General features: G+C 41.4%; 1 protein-coding gene across 1 annotated transcript in view; it reads left to right on the top strand.

Moving 5' to 3' along the window:
• Positions 1-25,711, top strand: part of LOC124622408 (acetylcholinesterase-like) — a 96,097-nt gene that overhangs the window by 52,946 nt on the left and 17,440 nt on the right. Inside the window, exon 7 of the mRNA XM_047148096.1 lies at positions 10,032-10,213. Within this exon, the coding sequence (XP_047004052.1) occupies positions 10,032-10,213 (182 nt within the window). The remainder of the gene's footprint in view (positions 1-10,031; positions 10,214-25,711) is intronic.

Below are 25,711 nucleotides of genomic sequence, written 5' to 3'. Positions count from 1 at the left end.
AAAATTTTTGTGGCAGCATAATTCACCCCTTTCTCTTCCAAAGTCAGATTTAACCTGGAATAGTGAAGATTGACTTTTCTTCTAGTGTTGTAGCTGTGTACTTCGCTGTTATTTTTTAATTGGGATGGGTTATTGACAACAAATTTCATAAATGAATATATGTATTGCTAAGGTACTGTGAATATCCCGAGTTCTTTAAATAAATGCCTGCAAGGTGCTCTTCGGTGAGCTCCAACTATTATTCTAGTTACATGCTTTTGTGCAATGTATACCTTTTCTCTTAGTGATTAATTATCACAAAACATGACGCCATACGAAATCAGTGAATGAATATAGGCAGAGTAGGCTAATTTACTGATATGTTTATCGCCTAAATTTGCAATAACCCTAATAGCACGTGTAGCTGAACCTACCTGTTTCAGCAGAGCATTAATGTGTTTCTTTGAATTCAATTTCTCATCAATATACACACTAAGAAATTTCGCATATTCTGCCTTAGCAACAGACTTCTACATCTACATCTACATCTATACTCCTTCTGTTCAAAGTCTGTATTTATCAATGGTTTTATGCCATTTAATTAACAGAATTGTGTATACTATGTTTTCTCAAAATTTAGTGAGAATCAATTTGCAGAGAACAACTTAATAATTTTCTGATAGATATTGAGATATTGTCTACCATTTCCTTAGCTGATTCTCGTTTCTTGGGTGTAATTGCTATACTTGTATCATCAGCAAAAAGAATTAGCTTTGCATCTTCATGAATATAGAGTGGCTAGTCATTAATATACAGGGTGAGTCACTAGCTATTGTCATCTATAATAACTCCGAAAGTATGATAGTAGCTGAAAAGTTTGTGGGACAAATGTTGCATGGGACAATGGGGACCATAATATGAAGTTGGTTTTGTGTTGTTAGGTGGGGTCGCGCCAGGGATATAAAGATCAACTTTTTTTTAATGGGATGCTATAGTTTGGTACTTATTTTGTGATAGCGGCTATCGAGACAAATCCAATGATGCGTAACAGTTAGGTCTTTGAAGGTCAACGAAGGTCAAAAAGGTGGCTTGAACTTCCATTTACAGGAGGTGTTCGAAGTGGTGACCAATGGTATCAATGCAATGCTGCAATCTTCTTATCATGGATTGAGTGGTATTCCTTATCACATTGGCACTTATCGAAGCACATGCTCCGACAATTCTCTCTCGTATATCGCGCAAATAGTAATTATTCGCCGAATACGGCGTATCCATCTAACGTGCCATTGAAATGTAAACACCATTCGACGGTTTCGCAATACACCACCAATAGGAGGGGTAAGACTAGTATCATCGAATCAACCGAATATGAATGACGTATTCCTTCGAAGAACAAGTCGATACGCTTCTCATTTACGGAGAATGACAACGAAATTCAGTGAGATCCAGAGACTTATACGCTGAAAGATATCCTCAACGTACTCACCCTACACCTCATACATTTAAAAATGTGTATGATAAAGTGAGAACAACTTGATCATCAAAACATCGGAAACATATCCGGCAAAGGAAAGCTACCAACGAGGAAACAGGAATTGGTACTCTTGCCACTGTGGCTCGAGATCCTTGTGTTGGTTTGCATCAGATCGCAAGTTAATCTAGCATGAGCCAGAGTAGTGTTGTTCGTGTTCTGCATCGCAATAAATATCATCCTTACCATATCAGTCTCCACCAAGAATTAACTGCTACGGATTGTATGAATTCTGTCGGTGGACTCAACTTCAAATTCATAGGGATGGAACATTTATTAATTTGATTTTATTTGCTCATGAGGCTACATTCACGAACCATGGAAATGTTAGTTTGCGTAACATGCATTATTGGGCAACTGAAAATCCAGGTTGGCTGCGGCAAGTTGCACAACATAAACACTGGTCGGTGAATGTATGTTGTGGATTCTGGAGGACAGAATTATAAGCCCCTATTTCATTGAAGGAAATATTAATCGTAGAAAGTGCACCACATTCCTGCAAGAAACAGTAGGTCTGTTATTGGAAAAGTACCTTTAGGAACAAGGAACAGAATGTGGTATCAACACGATGGGTGTATGGTACATTTTTCGCTGATGACTAGGAATGAGTCGCAGAGACAATTCCCAAATCGTTGGATTGGACGTGGAGGAAATGTATCGTAGCTGGCTAATTCACCAGTCTTGACACCTTTGGACTTTTTCTTGTGGGGATTCGTAAAAGGTCCAGTGCTGAATAGATTTATGCGATATTCGACTTTCTTGCGTAAGGAATACCATTCAATCCATGATAAGAAGATTGCAGCACTGCATTGATACCAAAGGTCATCACTTCAAACACCTTCTATAAATGCATGTTCATGCCACCTTTGTGACCTTCGTTGACCTTCAAAGACCTTACTGTTACACATCGTTGGATTCGTCTCGATAGCCGCTATTACAAAATAAGTACCAAAGTACAGCATCCCATTTAAAAAAAAAAAAAAAAGTTGACCTTCATATCCCTGAAGCGATCCCAACTAGCAACAAAAAACCGATGTCATATTATGTCCCACGTTGTCCCATGCAACTTTTGCCCCACAATCTTTTCAGCTCCTATCATACTTTCGGAGTTATTCTAGGTAGCAATAGTTAGTGACTCACCCTGTATATTAAGGACAACAAGTGGTCCAAGACTGAACCCTATGGGACACCGTTCTTGATACCTCCACAGTTAGAGGACTCTGCTGATGTTTGTAGACTATCTGTACTGTTAATTTCAACCTTCTGCATTCTTCCAGTTAAATATGAATTAAACCATTTGTGCACTGTCCCACTTATACCACAATACTTAAGCTTATCTAGAAGAATTTCATGATCCACGCAGTCAAAAGCCTTTGAGGTATCACAAAATATTTCAATTTGATATTGGATCAGTGAAAGTTACAAAGCATTATTTGTTGAAAAGCCTTTCTGAAACCCAAACTGACATTTTGTTGTTACTTCATTTTTACAAATATGTGATGCTGCTCTTGAAAACATTATTTTATCAAGAATTTTGGATACAGCTGTCAGAAGTGAGATTGGGTGGTAGCTGTTAGCATGAGATCTATCCCCTTTTTATGCAATGGTTTAACAATAATGTATCTCAGACTATCTGGAAAATGCCCTGTTTCAGTGAGTTACTACATATGTGGCTGAGAATCCTACTTATCTGTTGGGAACAAGCTTTTAGCACTCTGTTGGAAATGCCATCAATTCCTTTTGAGCTTTTACTTTTGAGTGAATTTTTTATTTTTCTTATTTCAGTAGTTGAGGTGGGTTGACTTTCAATTTTATCAAATTGCATAGGCATTGCCTCTTCCATATACTGCCTTGCATTTTCTAATGAATAGCTTGATCCTACTTTCTGTACAACACTTAAAAATGACTATTAAAATGTTTTCTACTTTTGACTTTTTGTTAACCAAGTTTTCATTGAGTTTGATAGAAATATAGTGTTCCTGTGCTCTGAGCTGCCCTGTTTTCCTTTTAACAATGTTTCAAATTGTCTTAACTTTATTATGACATGTGCTAATCTCAGATGTAATGCACACACTTCTGGACTTTTTAATAACTTTTCTTAATACAGTGCAGTAGTTTTTATAATGTTTGACTGTTTCTGGATCATTACTGCTCCTAGCTATAAGATACATTTCGCTTTTCTGTTTACATGATATTTTTATCCCGTTAGTAAGCCATGTTTTTTTTGACGGTTTCTTACAATTATATTTCACAATTTTCTTAGGGAAACTGTTTTCAAATATGCTCACAAAGGTATCATGAAATAGGTTAAATTTTAAATTAGTTTCAGGGTCCCTGTAAACCTCATCCCAGTCTAACTGCTGAAAGCTTTCCCTAAAATTTTAAATTGTTAAATCATTAACTGATGCACTATTTTCGAGGAAAAGTTTTTATTTGATTAAATTTATCTTTGTGTATAAAAACATTGTCTACTAGTGTGCTGCTTTCCTGTACCACCTGAGTAGGAAAATCAATAACTGACGTCAAACTGAAAGAACCAAGTCATATTTCAGAGTCTAGCTTTTTATCGAACTCTTTCACAAAATCTACATTGAAATCTCAACAAACAGTAATTTGTTTCCTTCTTCTGAGCGATAGTACAACAAAGAATCAAAGTTTTTCAAAAATAGCTGAAAATTTTCCAATGAGGGCCCATACAAGGCTACAATTATAAAAGTACCATTAGTTTAAGCTCACATGGACATGCTCTACACAAAATTATGTAGTTTCTAAATTTTTCACACGATGACTGATTTTAACATATGTGACAACTCTCTCTCTCTCCATAGTGTCTCTATTTACATGTGCTGAAAGCTTATATCCACCTACTTTTTCCTTTTCCATATCTATGACTATATGATGATCAGAGAGGCATAGTTCATCTGTTCCACCCTCGGTTTCTAAATCCTCTAAATAAACAGGAATCTCATCTACTTTATTTATTAATCCCCTGATATTCTGATGAAATATACTAACACTGTTTTTCACTGTGCTTTTATGAGAATCTTGTGATGTTTTAACATTTCTGGTACCAGCCTGTCTGAACTACTCATTAAGTTTAATTTAATTCTATGTTGAACCATTGGACACTGATCTTAGCCTATAAAAAGAGGTATTCCCACATGTTTCAGTGTCCTACCATCCTTAAAGATTTAGCTATCATCCTAGCCAATTTTACGAATTATTCCATTTCTGCTCATAAAATTCATATGACTGACTGAGTCGTCCTCTTCAGCTGCTTCCAGAGGTCGAGATACGTGTCCTAGCAGCTGGAGTACGACATACCACCTGTCAAATACGCCAAGTAAATCGTGAGAAGCAAATTTAGAAGTAAGAATTGTTTTAAGATATGTTAAGCTACTTTGAAAATTTACGTCTGGATCAGTACAGCACAAGGCAGCTTAAGGTGTCTGGCGCAAATGACCTTGTGTTCTGCTGTTACTTTTTCCCTTACCCGTTAAAGTCTCAAATGGTGCCCTGGAAAAACAAATTTTTGTAAGATTCCGTGTGATCTTGAACCTCTCTCATTTTACCTTCGAGTTCTTTTTGAGAGAGAAATGTAGGAAGAGGCAACATGTTGTTTGACTCCTCTAGGAACGTACACAGTTCAAACAATAAACCACACCATAAAGCACAATGCCTCCCTTGTGGCATCTGCCGCTGCAGTTGGATGAAAATCTTACTGATGCTTTTGCGATTATTAAACGAACCTGTGACGAAACACAAACTCATCTTTGGATAGGCTCTATTTCCGCTATCAATACTATCTCGTACGGATCTCAGACTGATGAGCAGTACTCAAAACTCGGTCGAAAGTGGGTTTCGTAAGCGATCTTCTTAGCTGATGGCCTGCAGTCTGTCATCTGCCTTTCCTAAGACAAGTTTTATGTGTTTGTTCCACTTCAAGACACTCCATACGGATACTCGAGCATATTTAATGGTTGTGACTTTTTAAAGAGGTTGTTCGGCCATCGTATAATCGTACAATAACGGCTCTTTCCGCTTATTTATACGCAACACGGCACATTTGTTTATGTTGAGGCTCAAGTGAAAATACCGGACGAAATGTCGACTCTCTGCAAGTCTTCTTGCGTTTCGATATAATTTTCTAGCGTTGCGACTTCTCTGTATACAAAAGTCTCCTCCGAGAAGAACCATATGGAATTTACGACGTTGTCCAGTAGGTTATTATATACACTGTTGTCCAAAATTAAATCAACAAATTGAAATTTTGCAAGGTTGTGTTAATTTTTTCACAAACCGGTATAAACAGGCGATAGTAAAGTAGAAACAATGTAAAGAATACAGAACCAGACAAAAAGTTCTTTGTTTCTTCCAACTTAACGGATTTGCACACACATTCCGACAACTCGTTAATGTACTCAGTGTGGGATGTGACCACCTCCGGCAGCAATAAAGGCCTGACAACGATGGGGCATACTGTAAATTATGTCACCAATCTTGTGTTGAGGCAATAACGCCAATTCTTCCTGCAGATCTGCTCGCAAATCTTGATTGGTGGATGCTGACGTGATTCAAGCCGTCTCCCTAGTGCATTCCAGACGTGCTCTATGGAAATCAAATCGGGAGATCGAGTAGCCCACGCCATGCATGCAACACCTCCCGTTTCCAAGAAAAATCAACCATCTGTGCTATACGAGGTCGAGCATTATCGTCCATCAGTAAGAAGTCTGGGCCCACAGTACCTCGCAACAACAGCAAATGAGATCCCAAGATCTCGTCACGATACCTCACAGCAGTTAAGCCTTGCCGATTCACCCGTACAATTTCGTGAAGACGGGTTCTAGTGGTAAACATAACAGCTGCTCACACTATTATGGATCCTCCTCGATACCGGCGTCTTTCCACAATGTTTGGGTTCCGAAATCGTGTTACGCGTTCCCTCAACGTGCAAACCCATCGAGAATCATCCCTCTCCAAACTAAATCGGGACTCATCTGTGAAAACAACATTGGTCCTGTGTTCGACTGTCCAACTGGCATGTTGATGACTCCACTCTAGACGTTCCCTACTGTGAAGACGCGTCAGAGGTACACACACAACAGATCTCTGACAGTAAATTCTATTCTGCCGAAGCCTTCTACACACCGTTTACCTCGATACAACACGTACAGTGGATGCTGCGAGGTCATATGCCAGTTGCCGTGCAGTATTAAGGAGGTACTGATGTGGCCTTACAACCAAACGACGGTCCTCTCTTCTGAAGGCACACGAGGTCGGACCTGCCCTGATCTTTGGGATACAGTTTCTGTCTCTATAAATTGTCGTCACATTCGAGAAACAACAGAACAATTCACATTAAGGTGCTAGGCCAAATCAGTTTTCGACTGTCCTGCTTCCTTTCTTTCAATAGCCCTCCTTTGCAGAAAGTGTGGTAGGTGTCTTCCCTGTGCCATCCCGCACCGCCCTTGACTGTGTACACAGCGATTATGGATATGGGGCTACCCAGCAAACAGCACCTCGTTTCGTTGGTGCCCTTTCGTCAGTTCTGGCATGGTTGTTCGTTGACCGGAATGCCATCTTCCGTGCAGAACACGATCGAACGCACATCTGGTTGACGGGTTGTATGATTATACCGTGAATTAGACGCAGGACTGGCAAATAGCGGTTTGTTGCTTTAATTTTTCGCTCCAGTGTACATTGTGAACAGAAATGGTAATAAAACATTTTCTTGAGGCATGCAGGAAGTTTTATGTCAGAAGATTTCTGTCCGTTAAGAATTATATGCTGCGTTTTAGTTGGTGGGAATTCCTCAATCCAATCGCAAACTTGAGCTATTTTTTTATAAATTAATTTTGTTCATTAAGTGATAGTACGGAATTGTACCGAGTGTCTGTGTCAGTGAATGCGACATCACCAGGGCGCTAATATCTACTGCCTTTAGGGTCTCATGGACGAACAGAACGAGCTAGTAAACACGATCATTGGTGTGGAATCCATATAATCATCATTCGAGACAAAGTTGGTGACAGAGTGATACATACTTTCTGTTTGTCCACTCTAAATTGGTTTTTAATTTTCCTTCGGAGGAGATCACTGCTATATCATGTTTTTTACACTTGTTTCTGCTAATGTTTTTGTTAATAATTCTCTGTTGACCTTTAACGCAACATCCCAACGTCACCACAACCACGCCACCAGGTGACATGTAATGATACCTGGTTTTTCTAGTGGCAGTACCCAGTCAGTTGAGCAGCAATGTTAAGACTGAAATTATGTGACACCATATTCTATGTGAAGCCTTCTTTGTCTGGCAAGTAAACTTATTTGACACTGAGTACGTTAATTTTAACGTCATCCAGAAGTTGTGTTTGCACTTTTATGACAATTGGTGATACTTTTGCCAGATATTTTGATCAGAGACTTTGCCCGAAACGCATAAATGAATAAATTTTCACTCTGCATCGGAGTGTGCGCGGATATAAAACTTGCTGGTAGATTAAAACTCGAAACCTTTGACTTTTGCGGGCAAGCTTTTTTTTTCTCCATGAAACTGTATTTGACAAAATAACGTTACAGAAATATACCACAGTAACATATGAACGAAATAATCAGTTTATGAATTGTTATGCACGTTTTAATGTATTCATGCTTGAGTCTTAAATGTAGATGGGTAAAACTGCCGAGTTCGAGTCTGGTCCGGCAGACAGTTTTAATCTGCCCGGAAGTTTCACGTCAGGGCACACTCCGCTGCAGAGTGAAAATTAATTCTGGAAACATCTCCCAGACTGTGGCTAAGCGACGTCTCCGCAATATCCTTTCTTCCAGGAGTGCTAGTCCTGCAAGTTTCACAAGAGAACTTTTGTAAAGTTTTGAAAGTAGGAGATGAGGTACTGCCAGATGTAAGGACGGATCGTGCATCATGCTTGGGTAGCTGAGCTGGTAGGGCTTTTGCCCACGGAAGACAAAGGTCCCTTGTTTGAGACTCGGTCCAACACACAGTTTTAATATGCCTGGAAATTTCAAGAGGACTATGGACACTTATTTTAAGTGGTCAAAAATAGGTGAAAAAACGTGATCAGTATTCATATAATGGCCACAGGCGTCCAGTGCAACTTTTTGTTACAACTTAAACTAGATTTGATTCAAGTTACTCAGGACGTTCTAGAATTATGATTGTACGTCATCAGTTTCTGACCTCAGCTTCTCACAAATAGGGGCCCATGCGGAGGGAAGGGTTTAACGTCCTGTCAACAACGAGGTCATTAGAGACAGAGCACAAGCTTGGATTATGTCAAGGGTGAGGAAGGAAATCGGCTGTGCACTTTCAAAGGACCCATCCCGACATTTGCCTGGAGTGACTTAGGAACATCACGGAAAACCTATATCTGGATGACAGGACACGGGTCTGAACCGTCGTCCTGCCGGATGAGAGTCCCGTGTGCTACTGCGCTACCCCGTTCGGTAGAGGGTCCATGGAGTGTCGTCCCCTTACGGTAATCGTGTTCTTATACTGTGGCGAATGCGTATCATGTTAGGTGGAATTTAATCCAGTGCAATACCGGAACACAAAAGCATAAACTCTCTGACTTTCCCTCTCACTCTCTCTCTCTCCCTCTCTCTCTCTCTCTCTCTCTCTCTCTCTCTCTCTCACACACACACACACACACACACACACACACACACATACACGAGGGGTATGATTTTGTTGTCCTCCGATCGATCGCGAAATTAAAACCACTGTGCAAAATCCGATAAAGTTTTGTTCAGATTTGTTGTGCAGTGTCTCTAGTATGCACCTCGATCGCGTCACATCGCACTTTTCAGTTCTGAGCGCGCAGTGAGCACGTAAAGACTCTTAGAACGTGGAGTATCCCTCGAAGTGTGAAGTAGTACTGAGGGATTCCACATTATTTCGTGCAGCCTACATAACACAATCGCAATTCTTCATGAGAATGCTCGGCCGCACACTGCAGGTGCAACAACGACACTTCACCAGCGTTTTCAATGGGAAATGTTTGATCACCCACCATACAGCCTGGTCTTAGCTCCCTCTGATGTTCGCCTCTGCTCACATAAACCGCTCGCTGTGAGGACACCATTTTGGCACTCACACCCCGAACTGCAGACCAGCTCAGTAAATTGACGGAAAGCACAGGTGGCTGCCTTCTATGACGAAGGTATTGGAAAGTTGGTACAATGCTACGACAAATGTCTACGTCGGAACAGCGACTATGTAGAGAAGTAGTTGGAAGTTTGTACCAAATAAAACATTTTTGATTTTCCCTGTGGCTCCCATTTTGTGATCGAATAGAGGTCAGCAGAAAAAAAAGCCGTCGTACTTTCACTCTCTAAAATACATTAGACTTATAGATAAAGCCAAATGTTTGCGAATTTCTGCGCAGAAAGGAAGTCGTATATGAGTGTTGAAATGTATAATAGAACTTATCAGATTCCCTCACAATTGTTTTGGGACTGAAGCTTATATGGCATGTGTCATGTACTCGGCTCTGGTTTGCAGGTGACGGCTACCTGACAGACCCGGAAGTTCTGAGAACATTCAACGAGAAGTTCGAGGTTGCTACGGCGCCGGACATCCATCTGCCAACGGAGGAGGAGCGAATCAACGCCACGTGGAAGCTCCACGACTTCTACTTTGGGGAGGGAGACATCACGCTGGACGAAGCGCAGTCGCTTGTCGATGTGAGCATACTCCAGTGAATCTTCTCTCCTCTCTATTGCACAACACTTTCCGGGGGACCTTGGACTTCATTTGTTTCAAACAACACACTGATGGCACTTTTTTACTCCTATTATCCCATAAACGATGTTCATATTCCGTGCTGCCTGGAGAATAGTACGACAAAGTATCGTATACAGGCTGACTTTACAGTGTGAACGGAAAATCAAAGGGCGTGCAGATAATGCTGAAAGGAATGAAAAGTTATGTAGCATTTTTCACGCAAATCGTTAATAACTACTGGACTATCATTGCTTTTCTGTAACTCACAAATGACAAGTCAGGAAAACATAAAACTAACGCCAAAGCAAAATGTTAACGTTGTTAAAGATTTTACCTAGCTTCTTCGATTAAAGGAGGTACGCTAGTCGCAAGATGCACAAAACGTTTCAGCGATGAAGCAAGCGAAAGGTAGTCAGTTTTGGACACATCGTACTTTCTCCATGCTTGACTGGTTGCGCTGCTTGCCGAGTTTTGTCGATTGAATGTGGCAGAGTTTTTTCCTCGCTCTCATCTTCCGCGTATTGCCAATACGAATCAGGAAGCCTATCGCTCGGCAGGTTGTTTTGGTCACTGCATGTTTCCAAAGGCTGGCGCTATTAACAAACGATTTGGACGTTGATTATGGACTAAACCGTTAACCAAAAACAAAATTTTTTGCTCGCGCGCAGTGTGGGTCTGCGCTGTAGATTTTTGGTGGAGACACCGAAGTAAAATCATAACAAGATTTTATATAAATAATTTAATTATCAATATCTTCAATACAATGCTTTTACAAGTAGTATAGTAGTTACACAATAGACAAATCTCAAGTTTACCGCATGCAGCAACGGTCTATGGGCTCATGAACTCGAAGCAAGTGTGTCAAGTGATGTTGCATAGTATCGTCATCAGTGAAGTCAACATGATCAACAGTGGCATCTTTCATAAAATAGATAACCACCTGAGGCAGATCACAGGCTCACATGCACGATGATTTGTCCGATGGGCCAGCTACGTAATCGCTTTGCTACACTTTTTCATTTCCTTTCGACGCTCCTGTCACTGTCGCTTTGCTCGGCACTGGACATTATAGGCTTTTTAGGTCGTTTCGACGCGATCTTTCCTCTTACTTGCATCTTCCATAATCCCGTGCACGTTAACGACTCGTATGAGACGACATCATTCACTGTTCTGGAATTATCTAAGTAATTACTGATTTTCGCTTATATTCGGCGAATATTTTTAGTGCTCCGCAAGCTCTTCACAATGACACCCGAATCAATGTCCAAGCTAAACGGCTTTCGTGATAAACCAATTTGTACCTTCGCACCAAGCTAATTCGTAACAATTACGCGCATGAATCTACACTGGTACCATGATCTATCCCTTTTGGATTCAACCATTGTTTACGCATTATCAGCCTCGCAGTTATTAGTAGTTCAAATCTGTCGATATTTTGTCACAGGCAATTTCGGCTGACAACTGAACAGTTGTTTTCACGTCAAAAAAACAACGAAGGAATATTTTTATGTCAAAATTATCTACACTCTCTGCTGGCGACGTTTCCGTACGCACCGTGTATAATAGTTTGCCGCATTGACGGGGGGGGGGGGGGGGGGCTCGGTTCTAGACGACACACAGACACAGCAATATATACGAGAAAACGGTCGTCAACATCTGCGGCAGAGTTAAAATCACGGTCGCTTTGAAAATTTTGGAAAGATGTGGTAAGTTCCTATGGGACCAAACTGTTGAGGTCATCTATCTCTAGGTTTACACACTGCTTAATCTGACTTAAACTAACTTACGCTAGGGACAACACACACACACACGCACCCACGCCTGAGGGAGGACTTGAACCTCCGAAGGGGACAGCCGCGCGAACCGCGTCAAGGCGCCACAGACCACGCGGTGGTCGCTTTGTTCAGGGGGATTAAATCTAACCTCTACGAGCAAACTCAAGAGAAATCATTTCCTAATCGTGAAAATACACTGTTATTCTGTACGTGTCGGACTAACATTGGTTATTAGTTCAGGAACATAATTTCCAGCAGGGGACATCAGATGATGGATCAGTATTACTGAGAGTCTTTTATACTTTCCATTCCTGTCCTGCACATGGATGCACATTCTACAAGAATATTTTGGTTTCAGTGCTAAAAGCAAACTACAATTTTTCGTTATCTTGGTTACATGCGTTGTGGGTAAAATCTTCTCAGGTATTGTCGAAAAGGAAGTGCGAGTGTTAGTTGAGGACAAATTGGATGAAAATCAGTGTGGGTTTAGGCCTCTTAGAGGTTATCAGGACCAGATCTTTAGCTTACGGCAAATAATGGAGAAGTGTTACGAGTGAAACAGGGAATTGTATCTATGCTTTATAGTTCTAGAAAAGGCATATGACCGGGTTCCCAGGAGGAAGCTATTGTCTGTTCTACGAGATTATGGAATAGGAGGCAAACTTCTGCAAGCAATTAAAGGTGTTTACATAGATAGTCAGGCTGCAGTTAGAGTTGACGGTAAATTGAGTTCATGGTTCAGAGTAGTTTCAGGGGTAAGACAAGGCTGCAATCTGTCTCCACTGTTGTTCATATTATTTATGAATCATATGTTGAAAACAATAGACTGGCTGGGTGAGATTAGGATATGTGAACACAAAATAAGCAGTCTCTCATATGCGGATGACTTAGTTGTGATGGCAGATTCGATTGAAAGTTTGCAAAGTAATATTTCAGAGCTAGATCAGAAATGTAAGGACTATAGTATGAAGATTAGCATGTCTAAAACGAAAGTAATGTCAGTGGGAAAGAGATATAAACGGATTGAGTGCCAAATAGGAGGAACAAAGTTAGAACAGGTGGACGGTTTCAAGTACTTAGGATGCATATTCTCACAGGATGGCAACATAGTGAAAGAAGTGGAAGCGAGGTGTAGCAAAGCCAATGCAGTGATCGCTCAACTACGATCTACTCTCTTCTGCAAGAAGGAAGTCAGTACCAAGACTAAGTTGTCTGTGCACCGCTCAATCTTTCGACCAACTTTGTTGTCTGGGAGCGAAAGCTGGGTGGATTCAGGTTACCTTATCAATAAGGTTGAGGTTACGGATATGAAAGTAGCTAGGATGATTGCAGGTACTAGTAGATGGGAACAATGGCAGGAGGGTGTCCACAATGAGGAAATCAAAGAAAAACTGGGAACGAACTCTATAGATGTAGCAGTCAGGGCGAACAGGCTTTGATGGTGGGGTCATGTTACACGCATGAGAGAAGCAAGGTTACCCAAGAGACTCATAGGTTCAGCAGTAGAGGGTAGGAGGAGTCGAGGTAGACCAAGGAGAAGGTACCTGAATTCGGTTAAGAATGATTTTGAAGTAATAGGCTTAACATCAGAAGGGGCACCAATGTTAGGGGATCATGGAGGAATTTTGTATGGGGGACTACGCTCCAGACTGAACGCTGAAAGGCATAATCAGTCTAAATGATGATGATGATGATGGTTACATGAGACTATGCTCACTTTGGGTGCACGAGCTGTCGCATTACCAGCCAATGTGCAGTGCTGGTTGGCACTTGGCTGCAGATTACAGGCGACACTAGCAGGGTATCAAGCGAAAAGGAAAGATAGGAAGACAAATAAGAAAGAACGAAAAAGTCAGTATGATATGAAAATGACGAGTCAAGAAATCGAAATAAAAAGAATACTGAAATGAATTCACTGAATAAAAATTGTAATCAATCTTTTAATTAGATTTAGAAATCAAAGAAAAATTCGCTGCATTTGTATAAAATCAAACCCACGATCTGCTACACATCAGGTATATGCGTAATCACTACACTACGCAACCACGTGGTTGGAGATTTTGGTGGTTACTTTCTTCCAGGTACGATGCGTGAGAATAACAAGGCACGAGACAGCCTAATATGCTACTTTATTTTACACACTAGCAATGACTAAACGACCAAGGAATAAACAACAAAAACTGTTCAGCAAATTTACAAGTCCTTGACGCTATAACGTACTACTCTCGTTTCTTTAGCCGCTACTTCGTGGCGAAACGTTAATGTCACCACAAAGTTGTTGTATTTATGACTCTAGTGACTCAGTCGCAACGATGAACTGCAGGCTTCAAAAATTCGGCTTCAAATGTGTGTGATTTCCTAAGGGACCAAACTGCTAAGGTCATCGGTCCCTAGACTTACACACTACCTAAACTAACTTAACGCTAAGGACAACACTCACACTCATGCCCGAGGGAGGGCTCGAACCTCTGGCGGGAGGAGCCGAATTCGGCTTCACTTAGTGTCATGCGAAACTGATGTGATGTAAGCCGATCTCTGTGATCATAATAAATGTACATGTGACGCTGAATGGCGTTTTGTGCGAAAAGATCGAGTAGTGTTTGGTCAGTGCTGTGGATGAAACGTGTATATTTCATTAGCAGCTTTGTGTATGTTTTGTTGTAGGCGTGGTTTAGTTGTGTTTATCATGTGTGATGGAATACGAAATAAAATGACGAGATTTGGGATCCGAACACATCACGAAAGAAAGCTGGACAAACAATTGGAAGTGAACTGGCCAATTGTTGTGGCAGTTTGGCAACGGCGAACAGTTTTGGTGCTACCTTGAGCGTCCAACGCGTGAAATGTCAGCTATAAAGTAATTTTAATCGGACTGTAGTTACTCTGATCCCTATTGTTGTATTCACCAAACGCACTTGGATCCTTACCACCGGAAATAGTCGCTGATATGAAATCACCAGCTTGCATGGAGCAACTAACTATACAGCCTCGTCACAGGGACAGATAAGGCTAGGCAACAGCTATGGAAAAAATAGATGGCAATGCAGATTGGCAACAACTTGCAATGATTTATCGAAAGAATTTTTAAAATACTTAGCTGGAGTGTGAAGACTGCGCGTGGCAATATAGGTCAGTGTTCACTTGCGCTGTTCTGTCTTTAACACAAGCATAGTCCTAGATCCAGTGAATGGTGACTGACATCACTTGTGTAACATCCACTTTGGATCCTCTTGGCGGCGATTGTAGAGGTGTCCTGAGAATCTCGCAACATAGTCCTGTGTAGAGGTACTGCAGTACTGTGTCGAGGTTCTGACTACCAACGAGGCCACACAGCAATCGGGTTTTCTAATTTTTAAATTTATGGTACTTGAAGTCCAGAACTGAGACATGAGTTCCCCGAAGCATGCCGATGCAACTCTAACAAATTCTCTAGAAAATCGACTTTGAAGTTCCTGAGAGCATTTAACACGTGAAAGTAAGTTAGAGTTTTCGTCAGACAGTGCGACCCTGTGGTGGAATCCTCGCCTGTTCTGTAGGGTTTCAGGATTCGATTAAAGACCAATGTAAATTTTGAAACAAAGGTGCATTTTTTACGAGCATATAGTGAAGCATGTAGGGTTTCAGGATTCGATTACAGACCAATGTAAATTTTGAAACAAAGGTGCATTTTTTACGAGCATATAGTGAAGCATGATACACACAAAAGTCGAAAAAATCAGTAGCGCTCGAGACTGTTTATCACTCGAACGTTGGATCAAGTCTCGTTTTGTTCATTACTTTTTCCGTTTTTCCTCCTGTTCAGTTCGAATGCCTAAGATTTTAAATACAAAATTCATTGAATATATGCTAATTAACACATATAACTTCCATTTTTATGAAAGATGCACATCTTTTTATTTCTAATTACGTGTCTCAAAAAATAAAGTTTTCGTAGCAAATACAAAAACTTAATTACCAATATCTTATAAAAGATTGTTAGTAAGGATTATTTAAATTAAAAGAAACTCCAGAAATTAAATTTTTTTCATTCTTATGTATTTTACGCTTCACAGTCACGAACTGAACCAGGGCCACCTACGTGGCACTCGAGCATTCTACCACAGAGCCACTAGGCCTACAGAAAGAAAAAAGACCCTCATTTAAGATATTAAAAACTCTCGGAAATCTTCAAAGTCGATTTTCTTTCAAATTTTTGAGAGATGCATCGAATGGCCTTTCATGACTGATTATTGAGTTCTGAAGTTTACGCACCATAAATTCAAAAAATTAAAAAAATTAAATTGCTGTGTGGTTTCTTTTTAAGTGGAGCTGTGTATCTGCTTACGGTCACGTTTCGTGGATAGAAGTCCACTTGGGAGCTATTTGTGTGGCATAAGGCGGATGCGTAACAGTCCTCATTGTGTGCACCTGCTCTGAAATGTGGTTTCTGAGGACGTTGCGCCTCAGTCGTTGGCAGCTCGGTGCTCTCCTATGTAGGCTGTTTGCCGTATCTTCTGGAGGAGGCAGCAACTATATACCCGAAAATCACAAATGAACGACAATGATTATCGAATTGATTCAGTCGCTGTGTGTTAAACATCAGATTTCGCCACTTACGTAAGACATGGTTCGTTGTCATCATTAAACTGAATTTATATTTTTTATTTATAATGTGTTTAGTTATGGGGAACAGATATAGTAACAACAACAACAAAAAAATCGAGAGCCCAATATAGAACCAAGAGATATTTGTACTCTCAGTACAGAGGTAGATTTATATTAACAGAGCAACGAGCAAATATTGTCGTTAAAATACTGAAACAGATAAAATTACTGGCATTCATGACAATTCCTAACTTAACAAATTTAGAACGTGGAAAGACACAGATGTATAGTTGATTCTGGTCTCATCTTTTTCTGCTCCATGGCCGTGGCAATGAAATATGATTCCCTACTTTATCAAATAACTGAGGATAGGAAAAATGCGAGAGATGGTCCTAATTATTGCTATATGAGAGATGGACTACTTTACGTGACTATCTTATGAAGAATGCCCGTTGATTCCACGGAGGGTAACTGCCGCATCTTCTTACGTATTTGAATCTGCCGATGGGCAATTGACTGGATATCAAAACTATCTACCTTTCTAACAGAGATTTCAGCTCCCTCTGGACGCGTAGTGACCCTTCAAGCAACTGTTGCCTGAAATCTAGAAATGGGGATACATTTATACTCTGCCAATCACTGTGGAGTGTAACCACACGGCGAAAAGAGCACTTGTTCCACTGGCGGTTTCATAAGAGAAAGAAGCGACTCCTTTAAATCTCTTCGGCGACGACACAACACAGCAGACACGGATCGAGGGTTGGGTTCTGTGGGGTTGGTAGGGGAGAGGTAGGAGGGGCGGACGGTTGAGGAGGTGAGGGATGAAAAAGGAGCGAACGGGGCAAAGCGAGAAGAGAGCTGGGATTCGCAGATTCTTACTTTCTCTTCTCCCCAACCCTAAACATAATTCTCTGTCACTCCTACTTTTAATGTTCCTAGGATTTAATAATAACAATGGTAATACATACAAAATGTTTTAATATAATGATAATAACTGGCTTACATTAGTGTTTAGTATACTGGAGAGCAAAACTCAAGGATGAAAGCAACTTTCGCATGATGTTTCACTGTCAAATAACGTAGGCCGATATCGATGAAACTTGGACCATACGTAAAAGAATTCCTGCGGTCTAGTACATAACGTTACTGAAAGAAATACGCAATGACACGAACAGTGCTGACACTTTTATTCAAAGACGATTATTACATTCATGTCAACGCTACTCATGATGGTCCCCTGAACAATACAAACGGCGCGCTATGGTTCTTAATATGGTATATGGCCACTACGGAGGACAATGGACCCAAGAGGGTTTTTAAGGTATATTTTTGAAGTAGCCTCGCAATTTTGGCCGAGAGCAGCCCCAAGTACTAAGGAAAGCGGGTGTCTTGTCTTCTTCTTCCTCTTCGCGGTTTCCAGCTTCTTGTATCTTCTTGAATGCCCCACTAATCTACACTTTACTGTACCAATTTTTGCGGAATGCTTCCTGCAGGTGTTGCAGTTCGTCTGACAGGTTTTCTTCATCGCAGATGACGCCTGCTCTATATACCAGGGTGGTCAGCACGGTCTGCTATTGCACTGGATCGTGGCAGCTTGTTTCAGGCACACGTCTATCTGTGTCTTCTTCCTACCGAGGGTGCTCGGAAATTCCCGTTACAAACGTCTGTGACTTGTAGAGGGCAGTGAGTAGATGACATTTTGAACAGGAACCCACGTCTCTAAACGTACCGTTTCCGTGCTACAGTCGTTTTAAACACGTTTGCTAGATGAGCATGCAGCAGGATAGTCATGGTGGGAGGTAGGCATGATGGGAGGTGGTTGCGTCGGATCAGCTGATGTCATTTGACTTGTATCTTTCCTCTCTGACCTGGCTCGTGACTTATTCACGTGGCTGTGAGTGCTAGCGCAACACGGTTGAGTACACGTTTCCAGAATATACCGGCATGGTCCTTCTCAATAGCCAAGAGACAACGTTCGACTCCATCGCATACCCTTTTCGCCACAATTTCGCAACGACTTCGAGAAAGGGGTTCCTTTACCGTCAGCAGGCGTGAGACACCACACATCCGAATTTTAAGAAACCGTACTGTGTCACGTTGAAGAGAACCCGTCAACGAGTACACGAGCAATTTCATTGTCTGTTAATGTATGGAATTACAAAACAAGTGATGTATTGGGTCACGCGTAATCAGTTACTTGTAAAAGAGATTGCTTTACCAACATGTTCTCAAACGGTTGTAGCACGGAAACGGGACGTTTCCGGACATGGTTTCCAATTCAAAATATTTTTGCCTCATTCCCCTCTACAAGCGCTAGAAGTTTGTAACGGGACTTACCGAACACCCTATATGAATAATGGTCAGGCATACCATCTACCTCCTTTCGTACTAGTATGCCCAGAAAAGAGAGACTAACGTTCTCCTCTATTTCCATAATGACAGCAACGTTTTGATGTGTGCTGTTAAGATGGTCCATAAACTCATTCACTGCCTCTGTGCCACGCTAGCATACCACAAAAGTATCATCCACATAGCGGAAGAAGTCCTTGGGCTTCTGATGAGAGTTTTGAAGAGCCACTTCCTCAAAGAGTTCCATGTAGAGGTCTGCGATCCCTGGAGCCAGTGGAGATCCCATGGCCACTTCATCTATCTGTTCATAAAACTCTCCACTGTACATGAAGTAGGTGCTCGTCAGTGCATGTTCAAACAGTATAACTATCAGCGGCACCAAATGACGAGACAGGAGCGCCAAGAAGTCCTGCAGAGACACGTTCGTGAAGAGCGATGTAGTGTCGAAACCAACTACTATGTCATCTTTTGTAAACGCATGCCCTTAAGTTGGTTGGTTGGTTGTTTCGGGGAAGGAGACCAGACGGCGAGGTCATCGGTCTCATCGGATTAGGGAAGGACGGGGAAGGAAGTCGGCCGTGCCCTTTGAAAGGAACCATCCCGGCATTTGCCTGGAGCGATTTAGGGAAATCACGGAAAACCTAAATCAGGATGGCCGGACGCGGGATTGAACCGTCGTCCTCCCGAATGCGAGACCAGTGTCTAACCACTGCGCCACCTCGCTCGGTGTCCTTAAGTAGTAGGGCTATTCGGAAATTAAGTTCCGATTGATCGCGAAATGGAAACCACTTTGAAAATCAGAAATATTTTATCTGCAACAGTTAGCTATAGCTTCCAGCCACTGTTCTATATAGTCACCACTCCGACTTAGACATTTGTCGCAATGTTGTACCAACTTTCCAATACCCTCGTTATAGAATGTAGCAGCCTGTGCTTCCCGCCAATTCTATAGCTCGTTGTCTGTGCGAAAATGTTGTCTTCATAGCCAGTAGTTAATGTGAGCAGAGATGAAACACAGAAGGAGCTAATTACGGGCTGTAGTGCGTGTGATCAAACACTTCTCATCGAAAACGTTGTAGGAGCATTTTCATTACCCCTGCAAACTGCGACCGAGAATTGTCACAAAGTAGGAACTGTATGACAGTTATGTAATGTGGGCTGTATAACATCAGGCGAAATATCTCACCAGGACTTCATACTTGGCGGGAGACACTATTTTCTACGCGTCTTTATGTGCTCACCATGCGCTCGGAACTGAAAAGAGCGAAGTGATGCAACCGCCAGGCATACTAGAGACACTGTTGAACACATATCTGCAAAGCTTTATTAGATTTTCACAGTAGTTTCCATTTCTTGATCGATCGGAACTTACTTTCCGAATATCCCTCGTATTTTCACGAAATTAGCCAAGTTCTTAACTTATGACTTCAATGTCAAAGAAAGCGTTTTAGAATGTCGCCAGATATTTGGTCAGTCTGTAATGGCGTGAATTCGTGTAGTCGAGTATTAACCACAGAGGCAGCCCTTCCTTGTGGATTTTCAGCAGCCCGCACAAGCGTAACTGGAGTCCTTCCATACAACCGCTGCCATTTGGCTGAAAACTCGATAGCTTCTCACCAATGTTGTCTTTGGTTTTAGTTGCACAGTAACAATGCTTGCGAATGACGACAGTGCACCTAATGGCGGTGTTAGGTTGTAGAACAGCTTTGTCAGTGTACGCCATTGATAAAAGTTACCTGACTCTTCAAGGTATTCAAAATTTCAAGACAAAGATGCCTCCGGCTACAAAGTTTCATCAACTCAGACAGTAGCGTGCCACCGATTCTTTTTCCCGACGGACCATCAAGTTACACATATGGGTCAGTTGAATATGTAACACATGCATTAGAGGTAAATGCGATCACCGAGAGTGCAAAATGCAGAAGCGTTCCGAACGAATATCTGGCGAGATGTCCTTGTGATCCATTTAATATCACCCCTTCGAACTGAGAGTCATATTGTTGAGAGAGGCCGTTACTTTGACGAAGTTATAGAATTTGAAGTGGTACTGTATGCCGATGGATTACTGGTTGCTGTAATTCAATAGGACCATGCACATCGACAGGACGTAAGTATATTTAAGATTTATTTTACACATCACAGATTCAATACCAAGATTAGCCTATTCAGAACCTCACGCTTCATAATTCCAAACACCCAAAACCTTCAGACTGTAATCATTACAGTTGAGCAATGGGTTTCGTACGGAAGTATATAGACATGCGTCTGTGAAAGTCGCATTCATGGCACTCGGACGGTTCTCGTCGCGAAACGCCTCGCGTTTTCTGCATTTTAATCATTTTATGACAAATAAAATTACTTTAGTCATGAGTTACAGGATTTTAAGGGAGTATGTATGGTCTACCCCGCTAGTGTTAAATCTGCCAGTTTAATGATCCATTTTCTGAATAAATACTTCGTGCAACTTAATGAAACTTTTGCAGGTTACTTATACATTCTTAGTGTACTTACTACTCTATTTTGGCTGAAGTATGTGTTCTTGGAGTTAGGACAGAATTTTTTTCTTTTGTATCTTTTTTGTTGCATTTTTCCTTAATTTTTTGTGCGTTTTACTGGAAATATACAGGCGAAATATGCCATTATAGTATCACAAGGCTATCATAAAATAACTGTATAAAACCAAGACTCGTGCACCAGCGTATATAACACGGCTATACACTCTTTAACAGTCTGATGGCTTAGATTTTGGCGAGGGTGTAGCGGTGTTACATACGCTGGTGCGGATACTGGTTCGTTTGCGCATTATATTTTTCTGGCCATATAAGCTCAGCCATTAAGCTACCACAGAGGACCTGATGATGACATAATGGAACGCCGAAACCGGTTGGCTCTCGAATAAATCAGAGGTGACAATACAGTTGTTGGTTTATTTACTGCTGGTTATTTATCGATAAAGCAGTGGTGGAAATAAAAGAAAGTTTCAAGAGTGGAATTAAAATTCAACGTGAAAGGATATCAATGATGAGATTCGCTGCTGACATTGCTATTCCCGGTGAAAGTGAAGAAGAATTACATGATCTACTGAATGGAATGAACAGTCTAATGAATACAGAATATGGATTGAGAATAAATCGGAGAAAGAGGAAAGTAATGAAGAGTAGCAGAAATGAGAACAGGTAAAAACTTAACAACGGAATTTCTGTTCACGGAATAGCTGAAGTTACGGAATTCTGCTACCTAGGCAGCAAAATAACCGATGACTGAAGGAGCAAGGAGGACATAAAAAGCAGACTAGCATTGGCAAAAAGGGCATTCCTGGCCAAGAGAAGTCTACTAGAATCAAAGATAGGCCTCAATTTGAGGATGAAATTTCTGAGAATATACGTTTGGAGCACAGTATTGTATGGTAGTGAAACAATGACTATGGGAAAACCGGAACAGAAGAGAATCGAAGCATTTGAGATATGGTGCTACAGACAAATGTTGAAAATTAGGTGAGATGATAAGGTAAGGAATGAGGAGGTTGTGTACAGAATCGGCGAGGGAAAGGGCATTCCTGGCCAAGAGAAGTCTACTAGAATCAAAGATAGGCCTCAATTTGAGGATGAAATTTCTGAGAATATACGTTTGGAGCACAGTATTGTATGGTAGTGAAACATTGACTATGGGAAAACCGGAACAGAAGAGAATCGAAGCATTTGAGATATGGTGCTACAGACAAATGTTGAAAATTAGGTGAGATGATAAGGTAAGGAATGAGGAGGTTGTGTACAGAATCGGCGAGGGAAGGAATATGGGGGAAACATAGACAAGAAGTAGAGGGGACCGGGCGACAGCACATCTGTTAAAACACCAGCGAATATTTTCCGTGGTGCTAGAGGGAGCTGTAGAGGGTAAAAACTGCAGTGGAAGACAGCGATTGAAATACTTCCAGCAAATAATTGAGGACGTAGGTTGCAAATGCTATTGTAAGATGAAAAATTTGGCACAGGAGAGGAATTATGGCGGGCTGCACCAAACCAGTCACAACACTGACTTTTTTTAAAAGTTTTAGGGACAGGTTCCTTACAAGAAAAGAAGGCAAAATGTCTAGTAAACAAATACTGTAAAATACATACCTTAAGAGCTATGAGCACTTGTTCATCTTCGAAACTCTGAAACAGATCTCTTGTACTGCACGGAATTTGCTTCCCATTTTTTTGGAGTAGGTAGTATGGACCAAATAAAGAAAAAAATATGCAGTAAACGTAGGGTCTACAATGCACCCTTTAAGAGTTATGAGCACTTGTTTATTTCACTAGTGTGGGACATATGTCTTGTATTGAACAATTGCTTATCGATCTTAATGTATGCCTTTTAGTGTCCATGCCGGCCGTTAAGGCCGAGAGGATCTAGGCGCTTAAGTCCGGAACAGCGCTGTTGCCACGGTCTCAGGTTCGAGTCCTGCCTCGGGAATGGATGTGTGTGATGTCCTTAGGTTAGTTAGGTTTAAGTAGTTCTAAGTCTAGGGGACTAACGACTTCAGATGTTGAGTCCCATAGTGCTCAGAGCCATCAGAGCCATTTGAGTCCATAAAAATGTGTGTGAATTCCTACGGGACCAAATTACTGAGGTCATCGATCCCTAGACTTACACACTAAGTAAATTAAATTGAACTAACTTATGCCAAGGACAACACACACACCCATGCCAGAGGCAGGACTCGAACCTCCGGCGGGAGGGCCGCGCACTCCGTGACATGGGGCCTTAAACCACGCGGTCACTCTGCACTGCTTTAGGGTCCATGTTAACAGATTTTTTTCTCTTGTCATGGTGTAAGGAACCTGTCCCTAAAACTTGTCGGTGTTTTTATGTGGCACTCTAAGATCGGCTGTCATTCCATCGTCTCTCCTAGCAAGGATGGATGAAGTGAAATTTTATGGAAAGTAGTTGAAGGACAGTGAAAATACAAATAGGTGACAAAATGTTCGAAATTCACGCATGATCACAGCAGGTGGGTGTCGGAGGCTTACCCGCTCTGTACAGCAGGATAGGCGGTGACTTGCGGCAGATCTGAAGACAGAGTACAATGCTAGTGCATGGACAAGTGTTTCGGAGCACATCGCTAAGCGCACGCTGTTGATCCGTAGCAGACAACCCGTATGTTGACTCAACGACAATGTCAGTATTATTGGATTGGGCTGGATCTTTGTACTGAGAATCAATGAAAATTTGTCACCTAATCGGATGAATCACCTTTATTGATACACCAGATCGATGGTCATGTCGAGAAACGCCATCATCCTGAGTGATCGTTATTGCGAACCACATGCATCCCTGCATGACATATATTTCCCTGCGACGATGGCATCTTCCAACAGGATAATTATTCGTGTCATACGCACACAATCGTTATAGAGAGGATTGAGTAGTGTGGTAATGACGTTGATATCTTGGCCACCATATTCGCCTGACATGAATATAACAGAACGCATCTGGGACACTATCGGGCGCCAGCTCCGTGGACCAACACGCTATTAAGCTGTCCATTTGGCTACATCTAGATCTACATCTACATTTATACTCCGCAAGCCACCCAACGGTGTCTGGCGGAGGGCACTTTACGTGCCACTGTCATTACCTCCCTTTCCTGTTCCAGTCGCGTGTGGTTCGCGGGAAGAACGACTGCCGGAAAGCCTCCGTGCGCGGTCGAATCTCTCTAATTTTACAATCGTGATCTCCTCGGGAGGTATAAGTAGGGGGAAGCAATATATTCGATACCTCATCCAGAAACGCACCCTCTCGAAACTTACTAGAGGGCATAGGAACTTTCAAGTTATGCCACATAATGATTAATTTTTGTTTGAAGTCAGCAAAGTAGTTTTCTGGAAGATAGTACGTTAGCCTAGCTCAAATAAATGTTAATCAGTGGCTTTCCTTTAATCAGTGCAATGTGGAAAGAGAAAGATGGTCGGCGTGAGAAGCTCTAGAACCGAGACGCTGCAACATACTTCCAGTTGTAGCATCAGAACAGGATGTTTTGATTATAAAAATTGAAAAAAAATGGCAACTATCAAAAACTGGACCAAAGGATAAATCTATTAACAAATTTTTTGTATTAATTCTGATTTATTTAACTAAAAAGTAAAAGATTTATAAAACAATAATCTGCGTGTTGGATACATTCCGTTTCAATAATGGCGAATTGGCGAATCTGTTACTATGATTTTATGTACTGTTAATTTAATCGGTACTTATTAGAGGGCATAGGGACTTTCAAATTATGCCACGTAACGATTAATTTTTGTTTGAAGTCATCAGTGTCGACTTCCGGAAGATAGTACGTTTGCCTAGCTCAAATAAATGTTAATTAATGGCTTTCCTTTAATTATTCAAGACGGCTGTAACATATCATGCTTATCGTATTGGCCACTACATGCGAGTGAAGATGTACGTATGTCGCCGAGACGTGGCCAACGCCCACTCAGTGTTTAGTACAGGTAACTACATTGTCAAAACAGTAGCTCCCTGTACGACGTATCGGTCAGAGAAATTCTCCAGTGGCGTTACTACAGCCTACTGGTAACGAGATAGAGCAGGTATATGGCTGGGCCACAGAGTTAGCTCACAACATGTCTGAATTGATCGAAAGACATGTAGGTAGCATAATTATAATATTTTAGTAATGCGGTTGAATGAACACTCCACTACGAAATAATATTTTCCTCGTCCCCGTCATCATCTGACCAGAACCCTGTTTGGCAGGTCCCG

Source organism: Schistocerca americana, chromosome 7 (genome assembly GCF_021461395.2).
Source record: "Schistocerca americana isolate TAMUIC-IGC-003095 chromosome 7, iqSchAmer2.1, whole genome shotgun sequence".
Taxonomy (NCBI): domain Eukaryota; kingdom Metazoa; phylum Arthropoda; class Insecta; order Orthoptera; family Acrididae; genus Schistocerca; species Schistocerca americana.
Note: the sequence above shows the minus strand (reverse complement) of the source record. Positions and strands in the feature narration are given on the sequence as shown.